This window comes from Seriola aureovittata, chromosome 8 (genome assembly GCF_021018895.1).
Source record: "Seriola aureovittata isolate HTS-2021-v1 ecotype China chromosome 8, ASM2101889v1, whole genome shotgun sequence".
NCBI classification, from domain to species: Eukaryota; Metazoa; Chordata; class Actinopteri; order Carangiformes; family Carangidae; genus Seriola; species Seriola aureovittata.
The window spans coordinates 9,486,800-9,513,692 of NC_079371.1; the positions used below are offsets into that span (position 1 = coordinate 9,486,800).

A 26,893-nucleotide genomic window follows, 5' to 3' on the forward strand; every position below is an offset into this window, starting at 1 on the left:
CACCCCTTTGCCCTATGTATTGTATGACTCACTGTTATAGCACCAATTTTACGTGGCAGATATCTCCTCAAGAATTGCACTTGCTGGTCAACACATACCTATTACTAGTTTCATTAGAGTCCCAGTTTGTAATGTGCTGTTGCTCCCTTTTTAGAGTATCTCCTCTTCAGAAGTCAGAGGTGGTGGAGATGGTCAAGAAACAGGTGAAAGTGATCACACTGGCCATTGGTGATGGTGCCAACGACGTGGGAATGATCCAGACAGCTCATGTCGGAGTGGGAATCTCAGGCAACGAAGGTCTGCAGGCAGCAAACTCCTCTGACTACTCCATTGCCCAGGTGAGCTAGATGGCAGGTGCTCACATCAAGTGAGAAAAAGTGACATTGATCAAAGTATGTTGTTTCTTGATTAGTGTTTAGTAACGAAAGACTCAAGTATTTAAAGTGGAAACTTAACCAGTTATTATTTTATAGTTAAAATGCATAATTTAGGAACTTCGACCATCTGATACAATCCCATTTGTTGTCTGAAATGAGCTAAGAAAGTTATGACTATGTCTCACAATTCGATTAATTAGCAAAACCTATGAAAATTTTATTGTAAGCTATTTATGTAGGAATAAAAATATACACACGCTGACACTAAGCTAAAGTATGTACGTAAAATTAAAACCATGTTTTTTAAAAACCAATCTGATTTTAAGTTGATCCGAATGTGTTCGGTTTGAAGCTGCAGCTGCAGCCGACACTGATACTCATTCCCATTTCTATCTTCTAAAAGTCAGATTCCACAAACTGTCAATCCTGTCATTGTCTTCTCAAGTGTAACATGTGATAGCCCGGCACATTGTACTGTGCAACAAAAGATCTTATGTCTTCCGGGGCATTAGCTTATACAGTGAAGTAGTAACACCTGTAATACAGGCATCTGTTGACACCCAACTCCCAACATAACTATACAGAAACAGATCTCAGCAAAATGCTACTTAAACCTATACTTATGTCCTAGTAACCAGTTTGTCTGAAACTCTGTATCGTCTCGTGATACCGGTAAGCAACAAAAAGTCTGTAGTTCCTGTATCATGGCGCTGTTTCTACACGGCATGCTACTCAGTACATCATGTTTCTATTACAGCCACAGGGTTTGAGAGTATGGGAAACCAGTTGGTGACTACGACACAGTGCACTCTCTGTACTGCAGTATGCAATTACCATTCAAGAGACTTGGGTTTGTCTTAAGTGCCCCCTTCAATCCACATGGCATGTAGAACATGTATGTCTTTCAAAGACAGGTGGCCTCTTATAATCGATTTAGTTTGTGTCCCAGCATCAAATTAAATTACACCTCCAGACTTCCAGTGGTGTTTTCCATATATTGGCGTGACGGTACATTAACTGTAATTTGCAGCCTGCAAACTGAAATCAATCCTGAGAAGTTGTGTAACTTATTTTTCTGTTCCTGTACATGATTTATATTAATGCTGTAAAGAACCAGATGGGCTCCTTGCTGTTGTAGATTATTAGGGAGCCAGGTTCTAAGATTTAATACTTGAAAGCTCAGAATAATCTGTTTAAGCAAGAGAACATTGAAGAGGCTTTGGGTTGAGGCACCTCTGCTGTCCGTCCGTCATCAACTCAGATCAGTGTTAACTGATGTTTGAGCCAACCAATCGAAGGATCAGACTAAACAGGGGCCGCCACTCTGCTTTCATTTCACAAAGGAATACTGCAGTGCCACTGAAAGACAAGTAGACCTTCAAATATATGAAATTACATTTCTCTCAAAAATGTAAATTTAGATCTACTTCTCTTATCTCCTATTCCAGTTTCAGAGGCTTTTAAAAACTTTTCCCTTTGTCAGATGGCAAGAGGATGTGGTGTAGATTGTGTGTTTTGTTTGCGTTATTTACTGACAACTAAGATGAAGCACATGCTTTGGAGTTCTGCTCCAATGTAATCACACTTATCATCCAGAAATTGCACTAAAATTGTCAGTTCACCACAGACAGTAAATGGTGGTATAATTATAAAGGCATTAAACTATTATTCTGAGCCCTTCGAGACAAGTACCCCCATATGAACTCCTCCATTTTCAGGAACTCAAAGCTCAGTCTTACAATCTTTGACTTGAAATTTGTGGAATGTGTTAGTAAGAGCTTTGGCCACAATGCCTCATCAGTCCTTTAACCCTCTGCTGGCTTTAATCTTGAAGTTCCTGTAACTGCTTTAGTGTTCCAGCACTGATCTCTGATTATGAGGAACCATTAGACAGTGTACTGTACACAGACTTTGACTATTCATTCATCTCGTCCTTTTACTTCCCTCCCACACAGTTCAAATACTTGAAGAATCTGCTGCTCGTCCATGGAGCCTGGAATTACAACCGTGTAGCCAAGTGTATCCTGTACTGCTTCTACAAGAATATTGTCCTCTACATCATTGAGGTAACTATTGCACAGTAATTTTCAAGACTGAGCATCATGTAATGAACCCGGTCTGAATGCAGAGCTTTGAGATTTTTCCGCATGACATGATTATAAAAAGGTAAAGATTCCTTGTTAGAGTTTCCATGTTTGTATTTCTCTTGACTGGCCCCTCACATTACCTGCCAGTTTGTGCAGCTCCTGGGTGAATGTTTTGAGTTTGACATGCCTGGACAGAAAATGCACAAACAAACACACACACACACACACACACACACACACACACACACACACGGTAATGAAGGGAAAACTATACCTATTTATCTGGAAGTCTGCCTTTAGGAAATCCTCGCCAGTTATTGAAGCCTAAGAATATTAATCCACACAGCTGAATGAATAATTGTGATGTACTCACTAGTGATGCTACCCATTTCTTTTGATGCCCCAGGATATTTTTTTTTACCATTTTGTACTCTGTAGACAGCAGATGCAGACAGATATGTACAGTGGGGTCCAGAAAATCGACTTTCCCATTGGAGTGAAAGTGGAAATTGGTCTCAGACTTTTGGACCCCAGTGTACATACACACAAAAAATGAAATGCAAAACGATTATTTACAGGTGACTAATGTCGCATAATAATATTGTTATAATTATCACAACAAAATCTCAGTATCAGTATGTGATAACAGTTTCTAAAATATTGGGAATCACATAAGTTATTTCCCATTTTCCCATTTATTTCAATTATTTTTTGCTAGATCAAAGTTTAAAATATAAAAAGTATGTTACCAAGTGTTTAGATGTCATGATTTGACAGATTTTGGGAGACATTCAATCTGTCATTCATTCATATGTGAAAACTGGGACCCACCACATCTGCATCGGAGAACTTGTCAAGTTTGGGTTAAAAGGAGAGGCTCAGCTCTGTGATTATTAAAGTTTTTTTGTACTGATATTCTTGGTATGGAAAATTAATATTAAGTAATAAATGCTGTTCCTATCTAGCATCAAGCCCCACTCTCCCTGTTTATCAGTGGTCTCTTGGTGTGCGGTGGGTTTGAGGCATTAAACAGATACCAGACCCATTACTGATTGCAGGTTCAGAGCAACAACCAAGAATGACCAGACAGGTTAAGTGCTTCCTATCAGCAGCAGCTTTATCATCGGGAGTGCTCAGATGTTTTGATCTACCGGACAGGCACTTGTCTGACGGAAGTAGAAACTTTGACTTTGCAGCCTCTCAAAATCACCACATCAGAAGTTGCCACTAAGTGATGAATCGCACTTTGTCCCTCGCTATATATCGGAATGTTTTAATGGAGATACAATACTTTTCTGCATGTAATTTACATGCCTTGAAGACTTGCAGCCATATGATCATAAGACCCAATCATGTTCTTGATTGCAAGTTTAATGCCAGGACATTACTCCGGTATTTTGTAAGGTAATTAGATAAAAACTTAATTGCCCGCAATGTGGAAAAATTATCTTAGGCTATACTTACCAGCATAAATTAAAAATAAAAACTGGACAAGTAAGGACTGACATGAAGAACCTATAGTAACACAAGAGAACAGAAAAAATATTTAGGTATTTAAGTAAATGATTTACACTCCTACTTTATCTTTCCTCTGTGAAAAGGGGACAATTTGGCAAGTGCTCCCTGGCCATGCTATGCAGTGGCAGAAAAGGATCAGCCACATGTTTTTAAAATATCATCACCGCATAGCTGTCATGGAAATATGAGCACTTTAAAATTCTCTTTTGTTGATCTTCTTTCTGTGACACTTAACCTCTGATCCCCTTTTTCATCCTCATTCTACTTTATATGCCATGGAAAATCAGTAGACTACCTTTTACATTCCAGCATGTCTGCTTCTGGCTTATTGTGACCTCAAGTGAAAGAGGGCAGTTGGTCTCTTTCCAGGCTATAACTGCAGCTGTAGGTACTGCAACTGTTTGATCATGCTGCCCTTTTCCAGATAAGGTAAAATACCAGTTAAATATTCAAGTTCAAAATGAAATTCAATTTGCTGCAAATTTGATTTTCTGTGGGCAAAAACATTACATATGACATTTCATCTGTGCCTAAATATTATATTTCTTTTCATTCCTTGTTTAATGCAGTGTACTTTTTTTTCAACGTTTATCTCAGAAGTCCAAAAGAGGTGGCACATCTTGCAATGTACTGTATATATGACACAAAGTCAAGACTATTCAAACCTCTGTCTTTTATTTTCATTTTTGCTCTCTGCTCTGACCTGTATTCTACAATCACATCAAAACCTGGTCAAAATTCCTCTCATCATTGTTTATCCGTTCTTTCTGTGTCCAACTGCAGCGCTGCTTTGAAACGTACCAGGTCTCTTTTCAAAGCAGGTCTTTTCCTACAAGTGGAACATCTATAGTTCTGTCTGCAGGGCGAGCTTCTTTATAGCACACCTTTTGTTACTTGCTGAAAACATAACCCCCACCCCCATGCTACTCTCCTTCAGGGAATTCAAGGGATTCAATAGGACATTTCTTCACTGCTCGGGTGCTTCAATATTTCAAATGTCCCTGTTTTGCAAGATCTTGACATCTAACACACCAGCAACCCCAGGGTATGGGTAAAAGCTGCATTTGTTACACTAATAGGTTTACTTTTGTGTTCTCATGTTTTTCTCGTCGACTCCCAGGATACCTTGCTCAGAGTGAATCAAGGATGTTGACGGGAATTTTAACTTTTTGTTCAAAGCACCATTGTCCTGTACAGTGTGTGTTACAATTTGAATGCCAGGACTGGGAAACTGTGTTGAAGCCTCTATTCATCTCCATCTCTTTCCACTAAGTCTTTAGTTCTTTAGTTTTAATACATGAAGTAGGAGGGTAAAGGATTCTGCTGCTATTGTTGAAGATGTGAATGTGAGCGCAACGTAACCTGGCACAGTTGTGACAATTCAGGATTTCCTGTGACTCACTAAGGGTTAATTTTGATTCGGACAGTAAGGTCTTTACACTCCAGGCGATGACTGATTGACTGCTGGAGCTGCTTCACAGTGTTTCTTTTGGTTTTCCTGACGCTGATCACAATGGTTGACGTTCTTACAGCTAATAAGAACAGTTAAGCATGATCATGCTTGAAGCATAACGTTCTGTGTGATTGAAAAACAGAGTTATAGTCACTCAATATTTTTTAACAATGTGTTCTTAGCAAACTAAGCAGAAGTTAGAAATTACGTTGTGATCCGAAGAAGAGGAGTGAAAAGGATTGAATTCAACTTCTTTCAAGCTAAGAGACCTTCCCAAAAAGAAGCCATAGCAGCTTAATTCAAATGAACGATCCAGCTGGCCACTCATGTTTGATTGACACATTGCAGGGTGCTAAAGAGGGGACTGATGGACAAGTGGCATTTATGAGGCAATTACATGAAAGCTCATTCAGTGCGGCACGGTGTTGTTAGGGCCTCTGAGTCGCTGAGTAAAGCTTGCCGACCACTAGTGCTCCAAATGAAAACACCAAGGCCGTGCCTGGCATTGTAGGACAGTTTTTGTTTGTAGCTCATCATATTCCCAGCATATCAGCTCCTTCTTTATGTCTCCTCTTTATTCTTTGCTTTCTTTGTGTATAAATTCCATTAGCAATTCAGCAATGCTAAGCTTAAACAGTATCAGGACTCACATTGTTGGGGACAAATGTCATTCTACCTCCACCCCTTCCATCCCATAGCTACTTCTAGATGAGACCTGCAGAGCTGTGGCGCAGCCATGGAATCAATGATTTTTGATTCGCTGATGAATATGCAAGAAGTCTTCTGATCGGCGAGCCGCTGCCCAATCCCCCTTTTCTCAGTTCCCGCTTCCCCCCATTACTGTTTTTCATGATGTGCAGTCGGGGAGAGAGGCCAGCCACACCCCTTCGCTGAGTGGCACTCAATGAGGAGAAGAAAAGGGGAAGAAAAATCCTGCCTGGTACTTCCCCTAATGAGCAAATCAATGCATCTGTCCCTCAAGAGATGGGAGAGGGAGAAAGAGAGAGAAGCTATTGGGACCCCAAGGACCAGGCCAAAACACTCACACAGAAGCAGTTACCACATGCTATGAATAGGAGCCTTTTTTAACTTAGCACAACAATATATCAGCCCAGAGCCTCTCATTGAGCAGAGCTGTAATTAATTCAGCAGTTTGACCTACCCGCTAGCCTCTCGTTACCATTGCTTAAGCCACGCTAATGGTTGAACCTGCCTCATGGCTTGGGCTTCTTCTACACATAACCCGTAGCAACGGCATCTGAATGTATTTTTCAGCAAGCCAAGACCCAAAACACCTAAAACTATTATCACACTGCCAACAGATGTACTGTCCACCTTCGGATTCTCATGGTTACAGAGCCACATGGTCCATCCCACATGAATTTGAAAACAGGCACCCCTCATATAAAGAAACAACATCATGGTAGAGTGCACCTGATGGAGTGGAGGGTGGGATCTGTGATGGGTGGGTGTGGCAGGGAGGGGAGGTGAGGGCCAGGGTTTGGGGGCACATTCATAAACAGGCCTCATCTATAGGCACCCGGCCTCTCCTCTTAAACTGAGGGAATGAAGGGAGAATTGGGGGTGGGTGGGGGTGACAGACATTTGTTTTCATGCATATGCTTACACGATTAAATGGGAAAGGCCAGTGGAAATTGGTATTGGTTGTGTAGACAGTGGCAGTGGCGGGTGGGGCCCTCAAACAGGCTTTGTCCCAATCTGAGAATTTGTAGCAGTTCATGCCTTCATAATGAAGTTAAATGAAGCGAGGAAATGCTTGGTTGGCCATGGCCAAAACACAGCACCCCTGATGTTCCCTTGACATATTTGGCATGAGCAAGAGCCAGCTCTGGACCACAAAGTGTCAAATGGAAACAATGTGAGGAGCAAATTTTGATTCACTGTCGGTGGACAAGCAATTTTCATATTGTACATGCAATTTTTCTCCAGGATGTGTCAGACAAATCTACTTTACAACAATCAAAAATTAAAAATGTGTGATTTTTCCCACTAGATGTTATATCTGTTGCTATATCTATATTATATCTACTTGCATGTTAAAATAACTTTCAGAATACCTGGCTTCTGTCCTGGTCACAGAGGAATTGTTTTGTTCAGATAAGTATGACTAATCAAGATATGGTGATAAGCCTCATCTCCACCAAGCATATGGTTTACATTACCTCTGTCTCGCTTTCCTGACACGATACATCAAAGTTTCCATTATTCAGAGTCCCACAGGTCTGGCTCTGCCCCTATAACTAACCTCGTCTGTCACCCACATGTCTTCAGGTAGATCATGAAGGGAAACAGTGGGCTTGATATATGTTTGTAGGTAATCCTGTAATGAATCGATGGGATAATTTGCATCACAGAGGTGGCATCTGGAGGTCTTGGCTTTCCCACTGTCACTCATTTTTTCTCATTTCTAATGTTTTGGCCCCTCAGTCTTTCCTGAGTTTGAAACTTATCTAAGTTATCCTAATGGCATGTTGATCACAGGTCAGTAGGTTTTTCCTCTTTTACCAAAACAACCGTTATCACAAAATGCATCACCCTTGCAATAATTTTAAGGATATATTAGCAGGAGCTGTTTTCTCTGTCATCCGTTCATATTATAAGACTTCTAGATCCTGCACTTCTCTATCTGAGTTGTCTTTTGTCATAAGACATCAAGAAGAATGTAGTGTGACTGAAAAATGGATGGTTGGTCTGTAGATGCAGTGTGGCTGTCTCAAATCAGATAATAGTAACCACTCACCTTTGCTATCACTAATGGAAAGCATGCACACATACACATAAGAGCTTTTGGAAAGACTACAGAGATTTTGTACTTTTTTCATCATCTACTTTGAGTGAAGCCTACAGTATGAATGTGGTTCACTGATTAAAATGTGTGTTGGACAAGCTACCATCCTTGCTATCTTTGTCTGTCATTAAGATTGATTAATACATATATAGAAAGTGTATTAAACATCTGTGATTATGTTTTCCTCAGCTGATACTTGCTGTTCTTGCTCTTCTTTGATGTATTTTTGTGTCCCTCAGATCTGGTTCGCGTTCGTCAATGGCTTCTCAGGTCAAATTCTTTTTGAACGCTGGTGTATCGGCTTGTACAACGTGGTGAGTGTTTATAAAATTTACTCTCTAAAGAGCCCACTCTACCCCTGTCACTTTCTGACATAGCACTGATTTGCCATGGTGCCCCAAAACTGATCCCTTCATTGCACGACTATGTCATCAACATCCTGAAAAATTTCTCCTTTATTTATGACCTGTTGTCAAGTCCATATTCCCTCAGTGCCCTAAACTATGTACTGAATGTGAAAGAACAACAGCGTGACTTGCCCCAAAGAGTGTAGTTAGCAAGGGCAGCTACATTTGAATGATAAAAAGAATAGGAAGACTGGAGCAGCAACTGAGCTGGCTGCTGATATAGGGAGTCCCACTGGGCTCTATAATGGGACCACCTCTAATGAACTCATATTTCATATCTGTCATGATTTTAATAGAAGAGAAAAATGTGCATCTGCAAATCTGATCTTTAATACCATGCTGTTAGGCCCACAAGGAGTTGATTTGTAACTTTAAACTGTTTATTAAAATCCACTAATTTCAATAAACAAAAAACGAATGAGAGAAGCGTGAAGTGAAATTTCCCCACATTCCTGATCGGCCTCAGATGGAAATAATTAATGGGAGAGACAGACTGTTAACTGACAAGGACATTTCCACAGCCCTGCCTCTTGCATTTGTTTCATAATAAACCACTACCTTAGAGAATCAGTACTGTATTGGGGGTGGAAAGAGGGTTCAGTCTTTCACTTTATCTAAAAACTAGGGGAATTCCTGTGACTCAGTGGGAGTCTGTCGAAGGCAGTGAGCTGAATCCGCCCCTTAGTGGAGATCTTCCTTGGTCTGGCTCTGAATAAGGAAGGAGTCCAGTGGAGCATGTCTTGTGGCCCACTGGTCCTACAGACTCCCACTCCAGATGGGCCTCCAAGGAACTCACACCAGCTGACCCGCTGAGCCCCCCAGCTACACAATACCCTCGCCACTTTCTAAGCAGCTGCTATACCAAACAACATTACAACACCACTTAGAAATTACACTTTAGCCAGGCTTAAATACCTGCTTCTTAGTCAAGAGTATGGCAGATGTTCACTGGAGATGGGTTTTGCATATGAACGGACTTGAAGCATGACAAATCAAAATAAGAAACCCTGAAGGGTTTTAAGGTCGCTGATCTTCAATGATGTAAATTAAATAAGGAGCAAGTGGAGAACAGAATGAAACAAATTCTGCTACAAATGTTAATATATGGAAATAGTGACAATGGTTAAAACACACATGTACCATAATTTTGAAATAATTAGACATTAGATTCATTCATTAGATATTTATTTCAATGTTATTGCTTAGTAAGGTAAGAGCTTTACAGTAATTTATCATTTGCGTTTTTTTTTTTTTAATTTATTGGAAATGAAAATATTAGTATCAAATCATCTGAATGAAACACTGATATTTCTCTGTTTTTTTTTTGTTTTTTTTCCTTATGTAGATCTTCACTGCTCTGCCTCCTCTCACTCTGGGAATATTTGAACGCTCCTGCAGGAAAGAGAACATGCTGAAATACCCAGAACTCTACAAAACCTCCCAGAATGCCATGGGTTTTAATACCAAGGTAACCTAATGAATTGTTTAAATACTGTATGTCATTTCAACACCTCTGGAAGATGATTTTTTATGCAACTTCTAAAGGGAAGTATCATTATCAGTCATTTTGGTAATTTCATTCGGCTCAACTTGTTTTAAGTATCACCAAACACTAAAAAATTTGGTAATTTCCCATTATATCATAAAATTGAGAAATAACTTAGTGCTCCAGCAAACAAATGAAAAGGTCAAATGTTCCAGCTATTACAACCAATTAACATCACATTGACACAAGATGTTCCTGTCATGTTGTTGCAAGCGACTGATGCGTCTCCCGTCACAGTGACCTGGCAGCTGTGGTCAGAAGGTCTCCAGTTGTAGCCTGGTTTGGCCTGGTTTGACCTATTCTGTCTGGTGGCGGGGGCTGTCCGTTAGCTTTTCCCCGCTGATAATAAAGATGTCTCCTCCTTTCTCCATGCTGAGCCAGAGACTCCTGGACCCTCCTCATAGGCGTGGTGACCTGGTTAGCACCGCATGGAGGTGGATTAAAGACGGGATTGGCCATGACGGTCAGGGGCAGGGAAGGTCAGATGGTTGGGGGATGCGGCAGAAAGAATCGGAGAGAGGACGGAATAGAGAGAGTGTGCTGTCATTGTGTGATGGCATTTGTTGCAGGAAATTATGCAATTTGTTTAAGTGGGGGAGTTGTTTGTTCTAACAGCAAGGCTGTCAGATCACGTTTAACCCATGCAGCACCAGACTGCGTGTATAAGATGACAGTAGATTTCCTCTAGTATTACTGAGCTGGGACTCCTCACTTCTGTTAAAAGTGACAGAAGTCAGTTTTCAGACTGCTGATAGAAAAAATGTTAAAGGTTTATTTGTCAACAGGAGACAGCCAGTACATTTAGATCCAGCCTATTGAAGTCAAATCCTCCAAATTCCTCCTTAACAAAATGTATTTATCACATCGTCTGACGCTAATGTCTACAGCTGCAATACAGTTATGATTATTTGAACAGATAAATAGTTTGCAACTATTTGAATAATCAATTAATCTCTTTAGTCAGTCTCAGTCAATCAACATTTTCCTGTTCTATCTTCTCAAGTAAGGATTTGGGTTTCTTTGGGTTTTTGAGTGTTCTCTGATTAAAATAAGTAATTTGAACACATCACCTGGGCTGTGGGAAATTATAACAGGCATTTTGCACTGTTTTTGACACTTTATAGAGATTTTATATACAAAGCAAATGAGTAGAATAATCAGTAATGATAAAAATAATCACAGCCTTACTAATATTTCTGTTTTATTAGATGTAAAAAGAATTTATTTGAGCAAATGTCTAGCTGGGCTAATAATGAAAATAAATATGGAAACCATTTTAATTTGTAAAGTCACTGTTGATTAATAAGTTAGTGGCTGTGTATAAATCCATAAAAAAAAAAGCTGAGGAAATAAAGATGAAGAAAAACAGACATACTGCACACAACATAAGTGCTTTTTGTTGTCTCTGGATAAATGTAATTTTTACAGGCGTTGACAGTATCAGACATTGTCTTTATTCCCTTAATTACACAATAGATTAGAGATGGATTTAATTGTTCCAGAATTGTTGCCAGAATTCAGTTGTGGAGTGGATTTTCCTTTCATTAACTTTTTTCAAGACTTCATTAACGTTTCATGCCAAAAAAGGTTCACAAAAGTATGCTTCTGATAGTCAGAAGTAAATGAACCTCAATTTTGTTTGACCACATTTTCCAAGACCCATAAATGATGACTCGGCCAGGTCAGCAGGTTGTTTTTGCTGGCTTGTCCACTCTTTTCCCGAGATATTTTCCTTGCAGCTGGCCCGAGGCGAGGCGAGAAAATCCAGCAGGAATTTGGCCCCTCGAAGCCTGTCTTTCTGCACGCCTGGCTCTTTTGTACACAACAGATACTGTCTTTGTGAATTAAAGCTGTTTGTGTTGAGGTGAGAGAAGGGAGTGACCGAGGGTGTTAGAAACTCAAGGCGTGGCTTCAACTGTGTCGCCGGTTCACTTTTAATTACATATTCCTGACACTTAAGTCACTCTAATAAACCATGCTCCCTTTTATGTGGTCGTAGTAATTACAGCTGTTCACCAGCAATCACCCCTTAAACTCTTTATTTTACCTCACTCGTTCAAAAAGAAACAGGAGGGGGTGGGAAACTCTGGAAATATTTGGCTCGATATTAATTACTGGCTTTCATGTGCGTGTTTTTTTTTTTTTTTTTTTTTTTTTTTTTTTTTTTTTTTGGCAATTAGGAGTTCCACAAAGGGCTGCTGAATCTTTACAGGACAGACTGGGCATTCATTTGGAGGGGATCCTTAGCAACTTGCCGGGATACAAGTGAAAGAAAGAGATCAGGGTGGCTGGAGGGGCGAAAGGGAAGATCCTACTGTGACAAATGATTATGAACATTTATTGATTTCATTAGCATTCATTATTGTGGAGGGGAAGTGGGACTTGTTTGCACCCCCAGGATGTTTGGGATGGGATAGTTTAGGAGGAGCCCGATGGAGAGCTGAGCCTGTCAGTGGGAGGCTAATTAGGATAAACATGTGACTGTAACATTAGTGATAATTTAGTACAGTGTGAGTTAGAGGAGCGGGGGCAGCTCTCTGCCGCCCCTTGCTCACTGTATTGGGTTTTGTGTACACAGTGGGAGGGTGAGGTAATCCTGGGTGGGGGGTGTGGCTGCTACAGGACTTAGTTTTTGTCGACTGGAAAGGTGAGGAGGTCATGCCACTGAGGTCAAGGTACATTGTAAAGGCTCGTAGTCTAGAGCAAGATTTTTTCTTCCACTGTACTGCTTTACTCTCTACTCCTTTCCTTTCTTTTTCATGTCTCTTTTAACAACCCCTATGATGTAAAGCAGTACTAGTATTTATTCTAATATGACTCTAACCTGTGTGAATCCCAAGACGTTTTCAGTTTTCAGGGTGTCCATTTTGTCTCATAAGTCATGTTTTATGTTTTACTGACAGATTTGCTGGAGTTGTTGAAAGTGGTGTTTTTAAGAAAACAAGCCTCTGACTGGCCGTCTGCCAAAACTCAATGATTAAAAAGAGGCCAAAGATTAAAATGTGATGTTTTTTCTGTTTTTATTTTTCCTCCATCAGCCGTTTACTCTCTGGGTTTGACAAATTTTCAGCTCTCAGAATTAACACCAATGTCTGGGTCAGCACAGAGGAGGAAAAGGGGGCACGAATGTGGAGCAGCTTTTGGCAGAATAGATTTCACGGCTGTTTCATGCTACATCGGCCATTAGTGTTTTGTTTGGCTCTGCCATTGCATAATGTAAATTTGAAACAAGGTGGTTTTGGAGTGGCAGTATTGATTTAAAGGACTCATCCAAAGTCTGCGTGCTTGCATACACAGACACACACGCAGACTGCGGTCCACACCGCGATTTTCCAGGCCCTTAATAATTACCATGAAAACAGTTTAATCTCTGTCAGACCTGTCAGTCTCTCTGTGTGTGTTTCTAGACTGATTTCTGCTTGTTTAAACTCTCCTGTCATTTATTTCTACACCAGTTAAAATTCTCACATGAAAGGGCTGAAGCCTAATGAAATGTAATGAGAGGAAACCCTCACACTGGCAGGATATATATTAATATTGTATAATGTTCTTATGGCCGAGGTGAGGACGTGTATTTTGCAGTTTCTTGTGCTCGCTGTTTTGGGTTTTTTTTCTGTTAAATGTGGTGTTATCTTTTTGAAAAAAAAAAAAAAAAAAACTAGAAGTTAAAACCTGCACACTGACATTGTCCACTTGCCTTTCACTGTTCGTACACACACTCAGCAGCTTCTCTCTCCCCCATAACACACACAGAGGATATACAACGTGTCTGTCAGCGGGGTGGCCATTCAGCGAGGAGGCCCCGACAAAACCGCCACTTAGCCTAGCACTGGGTTGGCACAAAGGGCCCAGGTCAGGGGTCACTTGGAAGGCTGGAGCTCCCCACACCCTTTTCTCATGCTTTTATTTCTCTCCCTCTCTCTGTCTCTCCTCTTGGAATCTTCTGCCGCCGCCACCCCCTCCCTTCCCTTTCCTCCCCCTCATGCCTCTTTCCCCTCCATCCTTCTCCCCTCCTTTTTGCAGGTCTTCTGGGCCCATTGTCTGAACGGCCTCTTCCACTCCGTCATCCTCTTCTGGTTCCCTCTTAAAGCCTTCCAGCATGGTAAGTAGCTCCCAGAGACCCCGCCACAGCTCTCGGTGGACTCAGTGGATGAAGAGGGAGGACAGTCAAACACACATACTTTGTCTTAATTAGTTCTCTCTTCAACCATCCAGTCATGAATTGCAAACATGTGTGTGCTCCTGCAAGAGCGACACACACTAACAAGCGTATATTCATGTTTGTATCAGTACATGTGTGCACACAATGAGCCGCTGAAATGCTTTTAGGTTCAGTTATTCGCACTCACTTCATTTTTCATAAACACACCACACAGATACGAAGTTTCCGGGAGATTGACCAGTTTATATGATGATGATTTTTATCCCAATAGACAAATATCAGTGTTTTTGTGTGTGCAATCTTATTTAAATTAAATTCACAATAACTTTATTTTTCCATATGATTTGTGCACATTAAAATGCAAGATTTCTGTGTGCGCGAGAAGAGAGAATAGGGATCTTTGAGCCTGTAAGTCTTGGCTGGCCAGAGGACCACACAAGCTTGGGCCTGCTCTCCAAACAAAGGCGCCAAGCCTCTTCATTCTGACTGACAGGCTGTCAGCGAAGCCTCAGCGCACACAAGACATGTGACCAGCCGGAAGTAAAGGGGAAGGGAGCCTCTCTTTCTTTCTTTACTGGCAGTCACACACTGCGGATATTTTATCCGGAAACCCTGCCCTAACCCACGTGGGCAGTTAGGAGCAATATGTCTGTGTGATTTGCACGTAATTTCTATTTTATTATTTTAGGAAGTTCTTCTAACCTCTGTTGTAGGAAAAGTGTTCTCAAGAGGTTTTGATTACAGTTTAATGGCAGGATAAATAACCATTTTGTCCGAGAAACAATCCTATTCTATTAAGATAGTGAATTAGGCAGAACGTTTAATTTCTGACCATGATTAATGTACACCAATTAAGTTTTTCAGTCTTGCAGATGGATTTTCATAGAAACACTTTTCCTTATAGTTCCGAAAAACAGAATTAACATTCCAGTCTCTCTCAAAGGGCGGTAATGGAAGCAGCATTTGACTGTGGCTTTCACTTTATGTTCCCATGTTCGCTCTTATAGCCAAGTCTCAAACAGAGTTTTACACCAAAGTTCACACTCGGATATACTTAAAGTAATATCCTATGTGCTGTCTGGTTGTTTACTCTTTGGATCACCTAATGGAACTCTGTGTGAAACCCAAGAGCTGAAAAGAGCCAGCTTTTGCCCTAAAAGCTCCTGTTGTTGATTCCCTTCACAGATACTGTTTTTGGCAACGGAAGAACTCCAGACTATCTCCTCTTAGGCAACATGGTTTACACAGTAAGTGCACCAATCTTCTTGACAGGCAGTATGTCTGCTGTGTTAAACAGTTCAGGTGTCTGAGCCAAGTGTTATCGAATTTCTCTGAATAAACATCAGTTATATTTCCTTTTCTTGTACCTTTCATTTTGTCTGCTGATCTTTTTCAATTTTAAACTGTATGTAAAACAAAAATATGACCTTTAGGAAAATTCCGTTGTGTGATGCACTTCCCATGACTGAATTTTAGTGTTGAAGGGGGACGGTCTTTGTTCTTGGTGTAATGTCAGTGTGATTTGTGTCTACAGTTTGTGGTCATCACAGTTTGTCTTAAAGCCGGTATTGAGACCTCATCCTGGACCATGGTAAGTTGATGGCTCTCTCCATTCTCGCTAAGGCTCTGTTATCTTTTTCCAGTTCCTCCATTTTATGTGACCACTGATACTTGTGACATAGTTTACATCCTCTTCTTATCTCCAAATCTCTTTATGGTTTGTTCTCACTGGGCTTGTAACTGTAAACCCAGTGAAATTACATGTATGGTAACTTCTTCAAGTTATAAGAAGCCACCAAAAGTAAATTTTTAAGCCGAAATTATAACAGTGGTAACAAACCAGTAAAAATGTATGAAAATGCTGCCCTTAATACGATTTCAGTCGGTAAATTGTAGTCGAGCTCAAACGTGCAGTGAATGAAAAGCCTTAACACCTTCTGTGACCTTACTGTCGTCTGATTCTTCACCAACAGTTCAGTCACATCGCCATCTGGGGAAGCATCGGCCTGTGGGTAGTGTTTTTCATTATCTACTCCTCCCTGTGGCCCCTCATCCCTCTGGCTCCTGACATGTCAGGCGAGGTAAACACATGAACGCTAGCATGTATTCATACACATGCTTACACACACACACACACACACACACACACACACACACACAACGTCTCTCACAGCAACAACTTCCTCCAGTACTAAAAGTAACTGCTGATATAATTGTCTATCACTGACAGATCTGCAGTGCCTCATAATTCATTTTCTACAGAGAGATACTGGTGGGAAAATTCAGAGTTTATCTTGACACCAGTCTTTGTAAGGAGAGCCAGAGGAGTGTAAACTGTCAGACCTCTGGCTTGTGTTGCATAATGACTTAATTGGGCCAATTAGCCCAATGTTTGTGTTACATTGCCCTCCCTTGGCTCTGAGTATCCACAGGTGACGTGGAAACAGTGAAGCAGTCAGGAAGCTAAACAAAGAGAGGTGAGGAAAAATCTGGTGTACACACTGATGTCCAAAACATTCTAGCCAACGACCACCAGGATTATAAATGCATTTCTTTGTGTAAAAAATACCTTTTTAAAGTTCATTAAATGTTAAAAATATGAAAATAGGCTCCTGATTTGACACTTTTTCTCTTTTTGAGTTGTTATTTACACGTGAATGCAACTGCTGTCTCTATGGGTCACCATAGGTGGTCTATTGGAGCCTCTTAACCACAGGTGATATTTCCCAGTGCAATTTGGGAATGAAAATGAGGCAGCTTTTCATTAGAAAACAAGAACACAGCAGGACGCTATTTAATGGAAAAAAAAGACACACTACACAGCCAGCTGTGGAAGAAAAGATCTTCTCCCCACAGTTAGCACTGTGTGTTTCTTTTCTACAGTTCTTTGTAAACACATGACTTTATAATTCACGTCGTCATAATTCATTATTAGTCCCCTTTAAAAGTGAGTCAAATACATAAGGATTACATCAAGGTTGTCTTGCAAGTCAAAAGTTGCGTTAGGTCGAAGGAAGGATCTGAGATACTTAAACACAACTGTACAAGACTTGTTTGTGTCCTGTTTCAAATTATGCCTCTGGCATTTGCGGACTCAGTAAACATGTAAATTATAACACAGCTCATTACCAAGCTTTTCGATTGTTTGTGGTAGTTAAGTCTACACCAATTTTGGCCATCAGTGATGATATTGGATGGGAAACTCCAAACGACATAATTGTTACTTGATTCCGCTTTGGAGCAGACTCGGTGATTATGCCTGAACAGCGGCTCACGAAAAAGATCTTTAACTGGGACATTTCACAGGGAAAACCCACAAAAACAACTGTTCCTTATGTAAAGGAAAAGACGGTCTGTTGATGTTTGGCACAAACTTAAATTAAAAACACATTGTTGCATGATAAACAAGTATAGTACAATGTAGAGCTGCATACAAAGCAGAATTTCACAAGAAGTCAAAGATACTCTATATGTGCATTTCATATACATTACCATTAGAAAACAGTCAGATTTACTGTTTTCCCTGAGGATAAAGGGCATTGTTTGTTGTTGTGATTTAGTTGAGACTGAGTCCATTCTATGTTTTATTGCTCATTATATAATGATTTAAAGCAAAAGTTTGGGAGTAATTTTCTTGTCTGTCAAATATCTTACCACTGCAACGTGTTTTTGGCATCACATTTGTGCTGGATTCTTGTATGTACATGCCACAATAAGTAACATAACCAATACGTGCAGAAATGCTGACTGTTTTGCTCTCACTCACTCAGTCTTGTATACACACACACACACACACACACACACACACACACACACACACACACGCACAGACACACAGGCGATGGGTATATTAGCTCCATCCTATCCCTTGTCTGTAAAGCCTGGTGCTTTCATCCACGCCCTGCAGCACTTGACTGAAGACAAGTAATGGTGTCCTGTGGGTAGTTGGTAACCCTATGCCCCTGCCCCCAACTCAGGGATGCCAGTACATCATCAAACAGGGACACATCTCTCTGAAACCTGAGAAGGCATCAGAGACACAATCTCCGCTTCCAATACCTTGTAGCCTCTGAAGAGCGGGGTTATTCTCAACCCTGATGCAGCTCCACATATTCCACCGCAGCCGTCTTAATGTGTACTTGAATCTTCAAATATTTTTGTGCTCTCTGTCCTTCCATCTATTTTCTTTTACTCCTTCTCTTTTACTTGTTGCATCAGCTTTTTTCCTCTTTGTTCTCTTTTTGTTCACCCCCACCCCCACACACCCACCCCTGCCCCCCACACCCCCCCTCACTCTGCCAGTAGAAAAACTGCCCGAGGGCCAACAGCATAACAGACACCAGAACTCTCTTCTCCTCCTGTTTCTGCTCTCAGTCATTACGCAGCCTTTAACAAGAGACGTCAAGCAGTGCTCAGCTTCATGTGAACGCATTCATCACTGTCAGGCAAAATGCTCTTTGGACGATTGACAAGACAGCTGCAGGTGCAGGATCCATCTATAAAACACACTGACACAGCTAGTATGCTTTTCTCAGGTACTCCCAAACTGGCTTGGTCCCAAACCACATATCTCATCCTGTTTTCACCTCACACACGTCTGACACAGATATCAAAAGAAAATGTCAGATTATTCTGTTCAAGCAGTGTAATCTGCCACAGTAAGCGGCTTAGCTTCACCTCAGGAGGTGTCTCATGCAGACTCTGTCACACTGACCTGCTGTCTGCTGACTCACCTCTGCTATCAACACAGCTGTCTGCAGTACAGTTTATCCCTTTCCTCTCCTTGCTTTTCACAAACACCTTTGCTGTTTTCCCGTTTCTCCTGCGAGCTGCAGTCGAGCGCCTCTCACTCTCTCTCGAGACTCGAGTGCTTGTCATCAGCACATGGATTTTCACACTCGGCAAGTGTGCATAAGAGTCTTCCACAGTTTCTGCTCAGTGATAAGAAACATTTTCTCAGAAAGGAATCATTTTACTAAGAAGATTGTTGATGTGTTGTGTGCCAGGAATACACTCAGGGCTATCTATGCCAGTCTGTGAGATATTGATGAGCTAGGAAACAGGAATAAAAACAATTTCTCAGAAAAACACATCAAATTAGTTAAAAGTCTTCACTTATAGACGTTTTGAGAGAATGATTTTTATCCAGGGGTAGATTTATTTAGTTTAGCATAGGTTGAGCCAAGAAGAAAAGAAAACAGGAATGCTTGTGATACTGACTCTCTTCAGTCATCCATCACCCACTTTATTGAAATCTTCTAGCTGATTGTGTTCAGTGCAACAGGTTTCATTTGTATCTATTTATTGCTCACACTGGACTAACCATAGGGCTTTGTGTGTTTTGTAACTGTGGGATAAGTTGTTTGTGTGAGCCTCTGTCTCTGTATAAAAAGGTTAAAAAAAAACATTAAATGTATTTTTAAGAATTACCATAAGTCTAGCCCTAAAGGTCATAGAGGTAATAGTTTATTTTGGAGGAAAATCTTGGAGAATTATATAATATAATATCAGTTTGGTCAGTAAATCTGAGTGAAGCACAGAGATCATTTATCCGAACCATGCACTGCAAAACACACAAACGTATAGGGTAAGTTTCTAAACCATATGTGGACTCGGTCCCTGTAATTATAGTCATTATTATTATAGTCATACATTTTTAAGAAGTTGATATTATATATCAGTTTACTGCTTTGACATTGCTCTTCATAAAGGATCACACCAGTGTCTTGGTGTGTTACTTCATGGCTGTTGACTATTTTCCAGAGTACATCATTGTTATTTTTTGTGTGGTTTTTTTCTTTTTACCCTCCAGGCAGTTACTGGTTTCTACTCATTTCAGTAGGATTAGGAAACCACCTTAAACAGAAACATAAAACTTGATGAAGACAAGTAATCAATCAAAGTGAACAGGAAATCTTTAGTTTTCACTCAAGTTTGATTATTGTTGTTTGCAGCGTACCGGTAAAGGCAGATTAATGTGAAGGCAAGGGATGAAGATTTGAGAGTTAGCTGCTAAAATTCCCCTTCACAGCAAAAACTCCTGATCAATGCTTTCTCTCTTAATGTAGTCTTTAAAATACAATTCTAAAACCTGGGATCATATATTTACAGATATTTGTCCTGTCCAGACAGAGCTATTCTTTTCAAGTCATCAGGGAGTCAGTGAAACATAAACGTTTTATTGGTCCTAAGGTTTGTGACCCTGATTATTGCAGATCCAGTTATGAATTATTTAACCTTTTTTTATCACTGCTGTTGACTTTGTTCTTTTAATGTTATTTTTGAATCCCTTTGGTCCTTTTTCAAGATTCATGAGTTTGTCATGTGAGTTTTTTTTTTTAAACTTTTGTATTCAGATCCCTCGGTCTGCTCTGGGCTGATGACTGATCACCACATCACATGGTTAATGTAGCAACTGATCATGTTTTACAGTATGGGTGAGGAGATCACTTTTAATCTGCTGTAAACACAATGTAAATCACATGTGTGTAGTCAGGGCTGTGAGACTGCTGAGTTATAAGTGTTTTTCTTCTCTGTTTTCATAGTCCATGTCTTGCTTGTCTTTGTTCGGTAACACACAGAGAGCATAGAGTTGAAGAAGGACCCAGCTGAGAAAGTCATGGTTCGTTTTCCATGGGAATTTGTGGATTTGCCTCGTCCAAGAAGGCTGTCTTTTTGTTCTTTTTAGTTGCTTTCTTTTGGTTTTCACGTTCTTTCTTTATGCTTAAGTACGCTCCTTGAGTACGCTCCTTTCTGTTATCCTCAGTCCTCTGGTTTTTCCATACTGTACTATCTTTGCCACCTATTTATCCAAAACAAGCTTTTACTTTGTATCCAGAAGAAAGGCTGTGGAGGGCTGGAGCCCCATTTGGCCAAATCTGTAGTTTCACCTTCAATTTCCTTCTTCTCCTTGAAGTTAACATGTACAGTGTTGTCCAGTTAAGCCAACTGAATTCAGGCAATTGTGGAATTAACATGGATAGACACAGACCAAAGTAAAGTCTGAGACAGGATTTGACTTAGTCTTACTTCTCTTCTCGGTCTACGTAATAAAACAGTTTTATACAAAGGAGCTCTGTGCATTCAGGAAGCTAGTGTCTGAATATTAGCATCTCTGGGATGTTGTACAGCTGCTAGAGTGTTATGAAGTTGGCTTTTCTTCAGTGTTGTTTGCTGTAGAGCATACTGTAGGCCTGTGGGGTGAATTGTGAAGTAGTGGATTACCTCAACTCACATTTACCATTACAATGACGGTCATTAACATTAATCAAATTGTTGAGACTGTGGGCTTTCTTAGCCAGGATCAGCCAGGTGTTAGATTCCCCCTGATCCAGTCTTCCTGGAAAAGGAAGCATAAAACACATAAGTTTGTAGGTCTGGTAACAGTATTCTGAAGTTTTCTTCCAAAGTTTTAAGGATTTATGTGTTTTAATGAAGCTGTATCTTTGATGTTCTGCATTTTTAAACCTTTATTCAGACGGAGTAGATTGGCTGAACACAAATAATTTTTTTTCCAGGAACTCCTGGAGTTGGCTGGGCTGAGGTTATCTGCTGATTTGCGCAATGTACCAATCCCATTCAGATGTGCAAAACACTTGCTCAGACAGCTCCCACTTGTTGTTGATGTAATGCAAAGTGACAAGATGATAACCAAATTTGCGTAATCATAAAGTGTGGTCCAAAAGTCAGACAGTTTTCCCATTAACTTGAATTCGGAAAGAGGTTTCAGACTGTCCCGTTGCGCTCTCTCAGCTGCGTTTTGCGTTCTGAGATGCAGAATTGAGGAGTGGAAGTTGTGTCGTAGATCCTCACAATGAAAAATAATCTTGGTGGCTAATTAGGCTTAATAAGATTCCACTGGTTTAGATGTTAAAAAACAAACTGCTAACCTCCTGAGCACCACACACTCCATAAATCTCACTGTTCACTATTTAGAAATTAGTAGAAATATTAAGAAACATATGTTTTACAACCGTGTATACATTTGCTGGTGTTTTGCGTGTACACGTGCACTTATGCCTCTGTCTAGTCTAGTCTTGCGTCTTGTAAGTGTGTGTGTGTGTGTGTGTGTGTGTGTGTGTGTGTGTGTGTGTGTGTGTGTGTGTGTGTGTGTGGCCATGAGGGGGTCAGTGGTCTGTCAAAACACACCCCTCCATGCCAGCGGACACTACTGTCTGTCCAGCCAGACAAGTTTATTAGTTTGTCCTAAAAATACAGCCGAGCTTCCCTGGATCTCTCTCACCCTGTCCAGCTCCCAGGGGCCCCCTGGTATGAGACATTGCTAGCATCCACCAACACTGTTGGCCCCCGTTGTAGTCATGGAGCCTGTCCAGATGCCTGAAGACAAACATTTGTTGATTGTAGCAGGTCAGATTTGTTTGGATTTTGAAACTTTGACGTCAAATTGAAGAACTAACAGTAAATTAATGGGGTTTATTTAGGTCTAGTTTTATTTTATTACTGTCTTACAGTTTCTGTAGACTTTTCACAGATTAGTTAGTGAGTTATTGTACCTAATGTTATTACCATCATTACTGAGCTTTATGACAAACTTGAGCCTGTATGTATATTATTCATGACTCAGTGTTATGTATGGCAATATATAAATATTGTTCATAGACTGAACTTATGAAAGACTAAGATGGTTTATTTTTTTAGCTCTTTTACTTTGATTTAATATGCTGAATATACATCCCTGGTTTATTTTCAAAAGACTCTCAAGACAGCTTAAATGCCCCCATTAAAATGCATGATACACGGGATGAAAACGAAAATAATTAAACTGACTTGGTCAAAAAAACAGTAGATGTTTCCACCAGGGCTGCATAATTTCAAAATTGACATGAAAATATCCCTTGCTTCAACACAATTTTCCCTCATCTCATACATTTTCAGCCTCCAGACGACACAGAAAAGCTCTATTCATCTGCCTCCCATCGCAAACTGTAGGAAAAAGCCATTTTTGATTTCCTGTCATTTGGGATTTCCTCTTCTCCCAGTGTTTTGTCAGACATCAAAGTCAATTTGCAGGTAATGGCGAACAGATTAGCTAATATGAGCAAACCTGAGCGCTTTGATAGTTTTGACACTGATGTGTGTGTATGTGTGCGCGCGCGCGTGTGTGTGCGCATCCTAAGGTCCTGCCTGTGTCACATTACAGGAAGGACACTGTCAAGGGGCCCCAGCAGTTTAAACAAGGGGCACATTACAATGCACGGAGCGTGAGTTTTGCACTTTGACATGTAATGACAGATAGTTTCAGTGCACCAAGCCAAAGCAAACATTGTCCTCACACAGGGAGCTGAAAGGTTTCACCCCCAGCAGGACGGTCCACTGTCTCCCTGCTCCTCTGGACTCAAAACAGCATCCTGACACGACGGCTGCTTAGTGATTTTTACTTTAAATCATCACAGACGAGTGTCTGCTCTTAATGAATCGTATTTTTCCAGCCGAGAAGAAGCATTTTCTTGAGATGCCTGACGTGATTTAAATCTGAATTGGATCACATCCAAACATGTTTTTCCTGCAGCATGATGAATGAATCTCATTGAGGTTCACATCTGTCTGACTTTTAGATTTATTTTACTCATCAACTCGATGTGAACATTTGTTACTGACTGCGTTCAAAATAAAACAGCTCATTGTTCCTCTGTCTCTGAGCTTTGATTCAGCTTGGCTGACGTTAATATGTCTCAAAAATGAAGACTTCACTTTTTACACGTTCATCAGGCATATACTGAACGAGCTGTTTTGCACTATGGGACGTACACACACACATAAAACTAAAGACAAGCAACAAATCCTCACAATCTGAAAAGCTGGAACAACATCTGTTCTAAAAAGAAAAAAATACCTGAAATGACTAATTATCAAAATGTTTTTTTTCTGTCTATTGTCTAATTGATTAATCTTTAGTTATCAAAGAAACACAGGTGTTTTGTGGATAACAACCTTGTCCAAACGGTCATGTTATGGCACTTGGTTTAAAAAAGTAGTTTTTGTTTTTGGAAAAGCTACAACATTCAAAATAGTTTTTTGTTGTAATCACAAACAAACACTGACCTATATTGTAGTTGCATAATTAAGATGAAAATTATCATAAATTCAAATATAAGAACCTCTGCACTGAGCTTTTTCTTAGCTCTCTAATCCATTAAAGTCCCTGACAAAGACGTAAAACAAACAAGCTTCCAAGTATTAAAATCAAACTCTAATAATTACAGCTCTGATGCTTCATTGACACCCTCTTACATTCGAGAGGCTGTTGTATTGAATGCATCATTAAAAGCACTTCAGATCACGGCCCTGTGTCTCCTCTGATGTATTGACAGGAGCTCTCAACACAGCACACAGTTGAGCTGTTTTCCTGTCAGAGAGATATCACTGTCCAAGTACTTCACAGGTACTTCCTCCGCCTTGAGGGGCATAGAGATGGAGGCGATCCAAACAAAAACATGGTATCATTTAGTCACGGAGGATTAACCCACTTTGAGGAAGTTATTTGGATCCATCTCCTCTATTTCCACAATATAACTGTTTGTGTTGGGCTGCTTTTGTCATGTATGTTTTTATTCGGTGGCACTAAAGAGGATAATAATGGCTGTCCTTTATAAAGTGTTTTCTTCTTTTCAGGAGCTCTTCTTTTTATCTGCTCTGTTGTTAAGCTCTGAATTGTCTACAGTGATCTGAGATCAAGTGTGTGTGTGTGTGTGTGTGTCTGTGTGTGTGTGTGTGTGTGTGTGTGTTTGTGACAGGCGAGCATGATGTTCAGTTCGGGGGTCTTCTGGATGGGCCTGTTCTTCATCCCAGTCACCTCGCTGGTCTTTGACGTTGCCTTCAAAGTGTGAGTCTTCTCTCCGCTCTCCTCGCTCATCATCACTCCAATACACATCCGATACAGGAAATTCCTCCAGAATCTCTCCTATCTCCTGAAGAAATTCCTGCCCTGAGTTTTTGTTCAGACTTCCAGACAAGGGTAGCGTTTCCACTCTGTGAATACTCCATTGGAAGCGTTTCTTTCTGCCCAAGGTCTGATTGACATCACTTCACAGGAGATTCAGGGTGTCAGGAGCAATTTGCAAAGCTAGAAGTTATATTTCCTGATATATTCATAGTACATTGAATCAGTCGATCGGGTATTTTAATGTCAGTCTGTGGCAGTTCCATTTTGTTTTAAACATTGATTAATTTACAGGGTGAAGAAGGTGTGTTTCAAGACTCTGGTGGATGAGGTGCAGGAGCTTGAGGCTTTATCCAAAGACCCTGGAGCAGTGGTGCATGGAAAGAGGTAAAGTTACACACCATGTGATATATATTGAAAATCTTTACAATAACAAACTCTTAATGCATAAACTCATCAGACAGCAAATCTCTCTTTTTAGTTAATCCAGCAAATTAAGTAAATGACACAACAATGTACTTAATGATAAATAATAATAAACTTTATTTATATAACACTTTTCAAAATGACAGTTACAAAAGTGATTTACAATTAATAATAAAAATAGATACTATTAAATACAAATTAATAACGTTGATGCAAAAAATCCTATAAAAATAAATAATGCCATGAACCATTCTTGTCAATTCACAGAATGACAAATTATTATTATTATTATTTCATTGTGTATATCAAATTTCCCAACTCTATCTGGGCTACGTAGTTGGCTGTTATTCTTTCTTACACCAATTATGAAGGATTTTTCTCAAACTCACAAGATCAGCTTGGAGGACGAATCATCCAGAACCTCCCAAAGCCTCAGAATTTCAGAGATACTCACTTTCTTTGCCAAAAATATTCCTATGTGGAAGAGAGAAATCTTTAAATTGTTGCTAAATTGCAGGAGTTTCACTGTAATATCAGTAATCATGTCATAAGAGTCTTTTTTTTTTTCTCCAAATACTGAATGTCTCATTTTAGACCAACAGTCCTCCTATATTAAAGCCATATATTATAAAACCGTATTAGCTGAAGCAGGTCTGCTCTGCTCTCTGGGGTCTGAGGCCTGCAGCAGGCATCAACATGGAGCAGATCAGTGTGAGATCTCCTGTTGCCTGAAAGTGATCCTGCTGCCTGGCCACTGTCCCGGACCCAGCAGGCTGCGGGCGCACACACACACACACACACACACACACCTTTAGAAACAAACATGTACAAACACATACACACACATACGTTGGGTGATTTTGCATATATTCACGTAAAAACATGTAGGTGTGCATAGAGGACTCTTGTACACATGTTAGCTTTACTGCACATGACTGCCCTCTGGCCAACTTGCTGTTTCATATATTTCACTCACTCACACACACACACACAGTTTGTTTTTCCCCTTGCCTCTCCAGAGTTTTGTCTCTCTACATGGTGTTCGTACCAGCAGGTAAAGCAGTTGGCTTCGACTCTGGAGATGCTTGGACAGAATCTTGATGTATGGGTCATTAAATCTGCCTGTGGTGCTCAGCATGCGGCTAACACGCTGCCTGTTTCTGTGTGTGTGTGTGTGTGTGTGTGTGTGTGTGTGTGTGTGTGTGTGT

The 26,893-nt window shown here is 40.3% G+C and overlaps 1 protein-coding gene across 4 annotated transcripts in view; it reads left to right on the forward strand.

Annotated features, from left to right (window-relative positions):
* Positions 1-26,893, forward strand: part of atp8a1 (ATPase phospholipid transporting 8A1) — a 103,768-nt gene that overhangs the window by 71,887 nt on the left and 4,988 nt on the right. For all 4 annotated transcript variants that reach the window (XM_056383602.1, XM_056383604.1, XM_056383599.1 and 1 more), the window contains 10 exons: positions 155-338; positions 2,333-2,443; positions 8,484-8,558; positions 9,997-10,119; positions 14,221-14,299; positions 15,545-15,606; positions 15,894-15,950; positions 16,333-16,440; positions 25,114-25,202; positions 25,554-25,646. In XM_056383602.1, the coding sequence (XP_056239577.1) occupies positions 155-338; positions 2,333-2,443; positions 8,484-8,558; positions 9,997-10,119; positions 14,221-14,299; positions 15,545-15,606; positions 15,894-15,950; positions 16,333-16,440; positions 25,114-25,202; positions 25,554-25,646 (981 nt within the window). The remainder of the gene's footprint in view (positions 1-154; positions 339-2,332; positions 2,444-8,483; positions 8,559-9,996; positions 10,120-14,220; positions 14,300-15,544; positions 15,607-15,893; positions 15,951-16,332; positions 16,441-25,113; positions 25,203-25,553; positions 25,647-26,893) is intronic.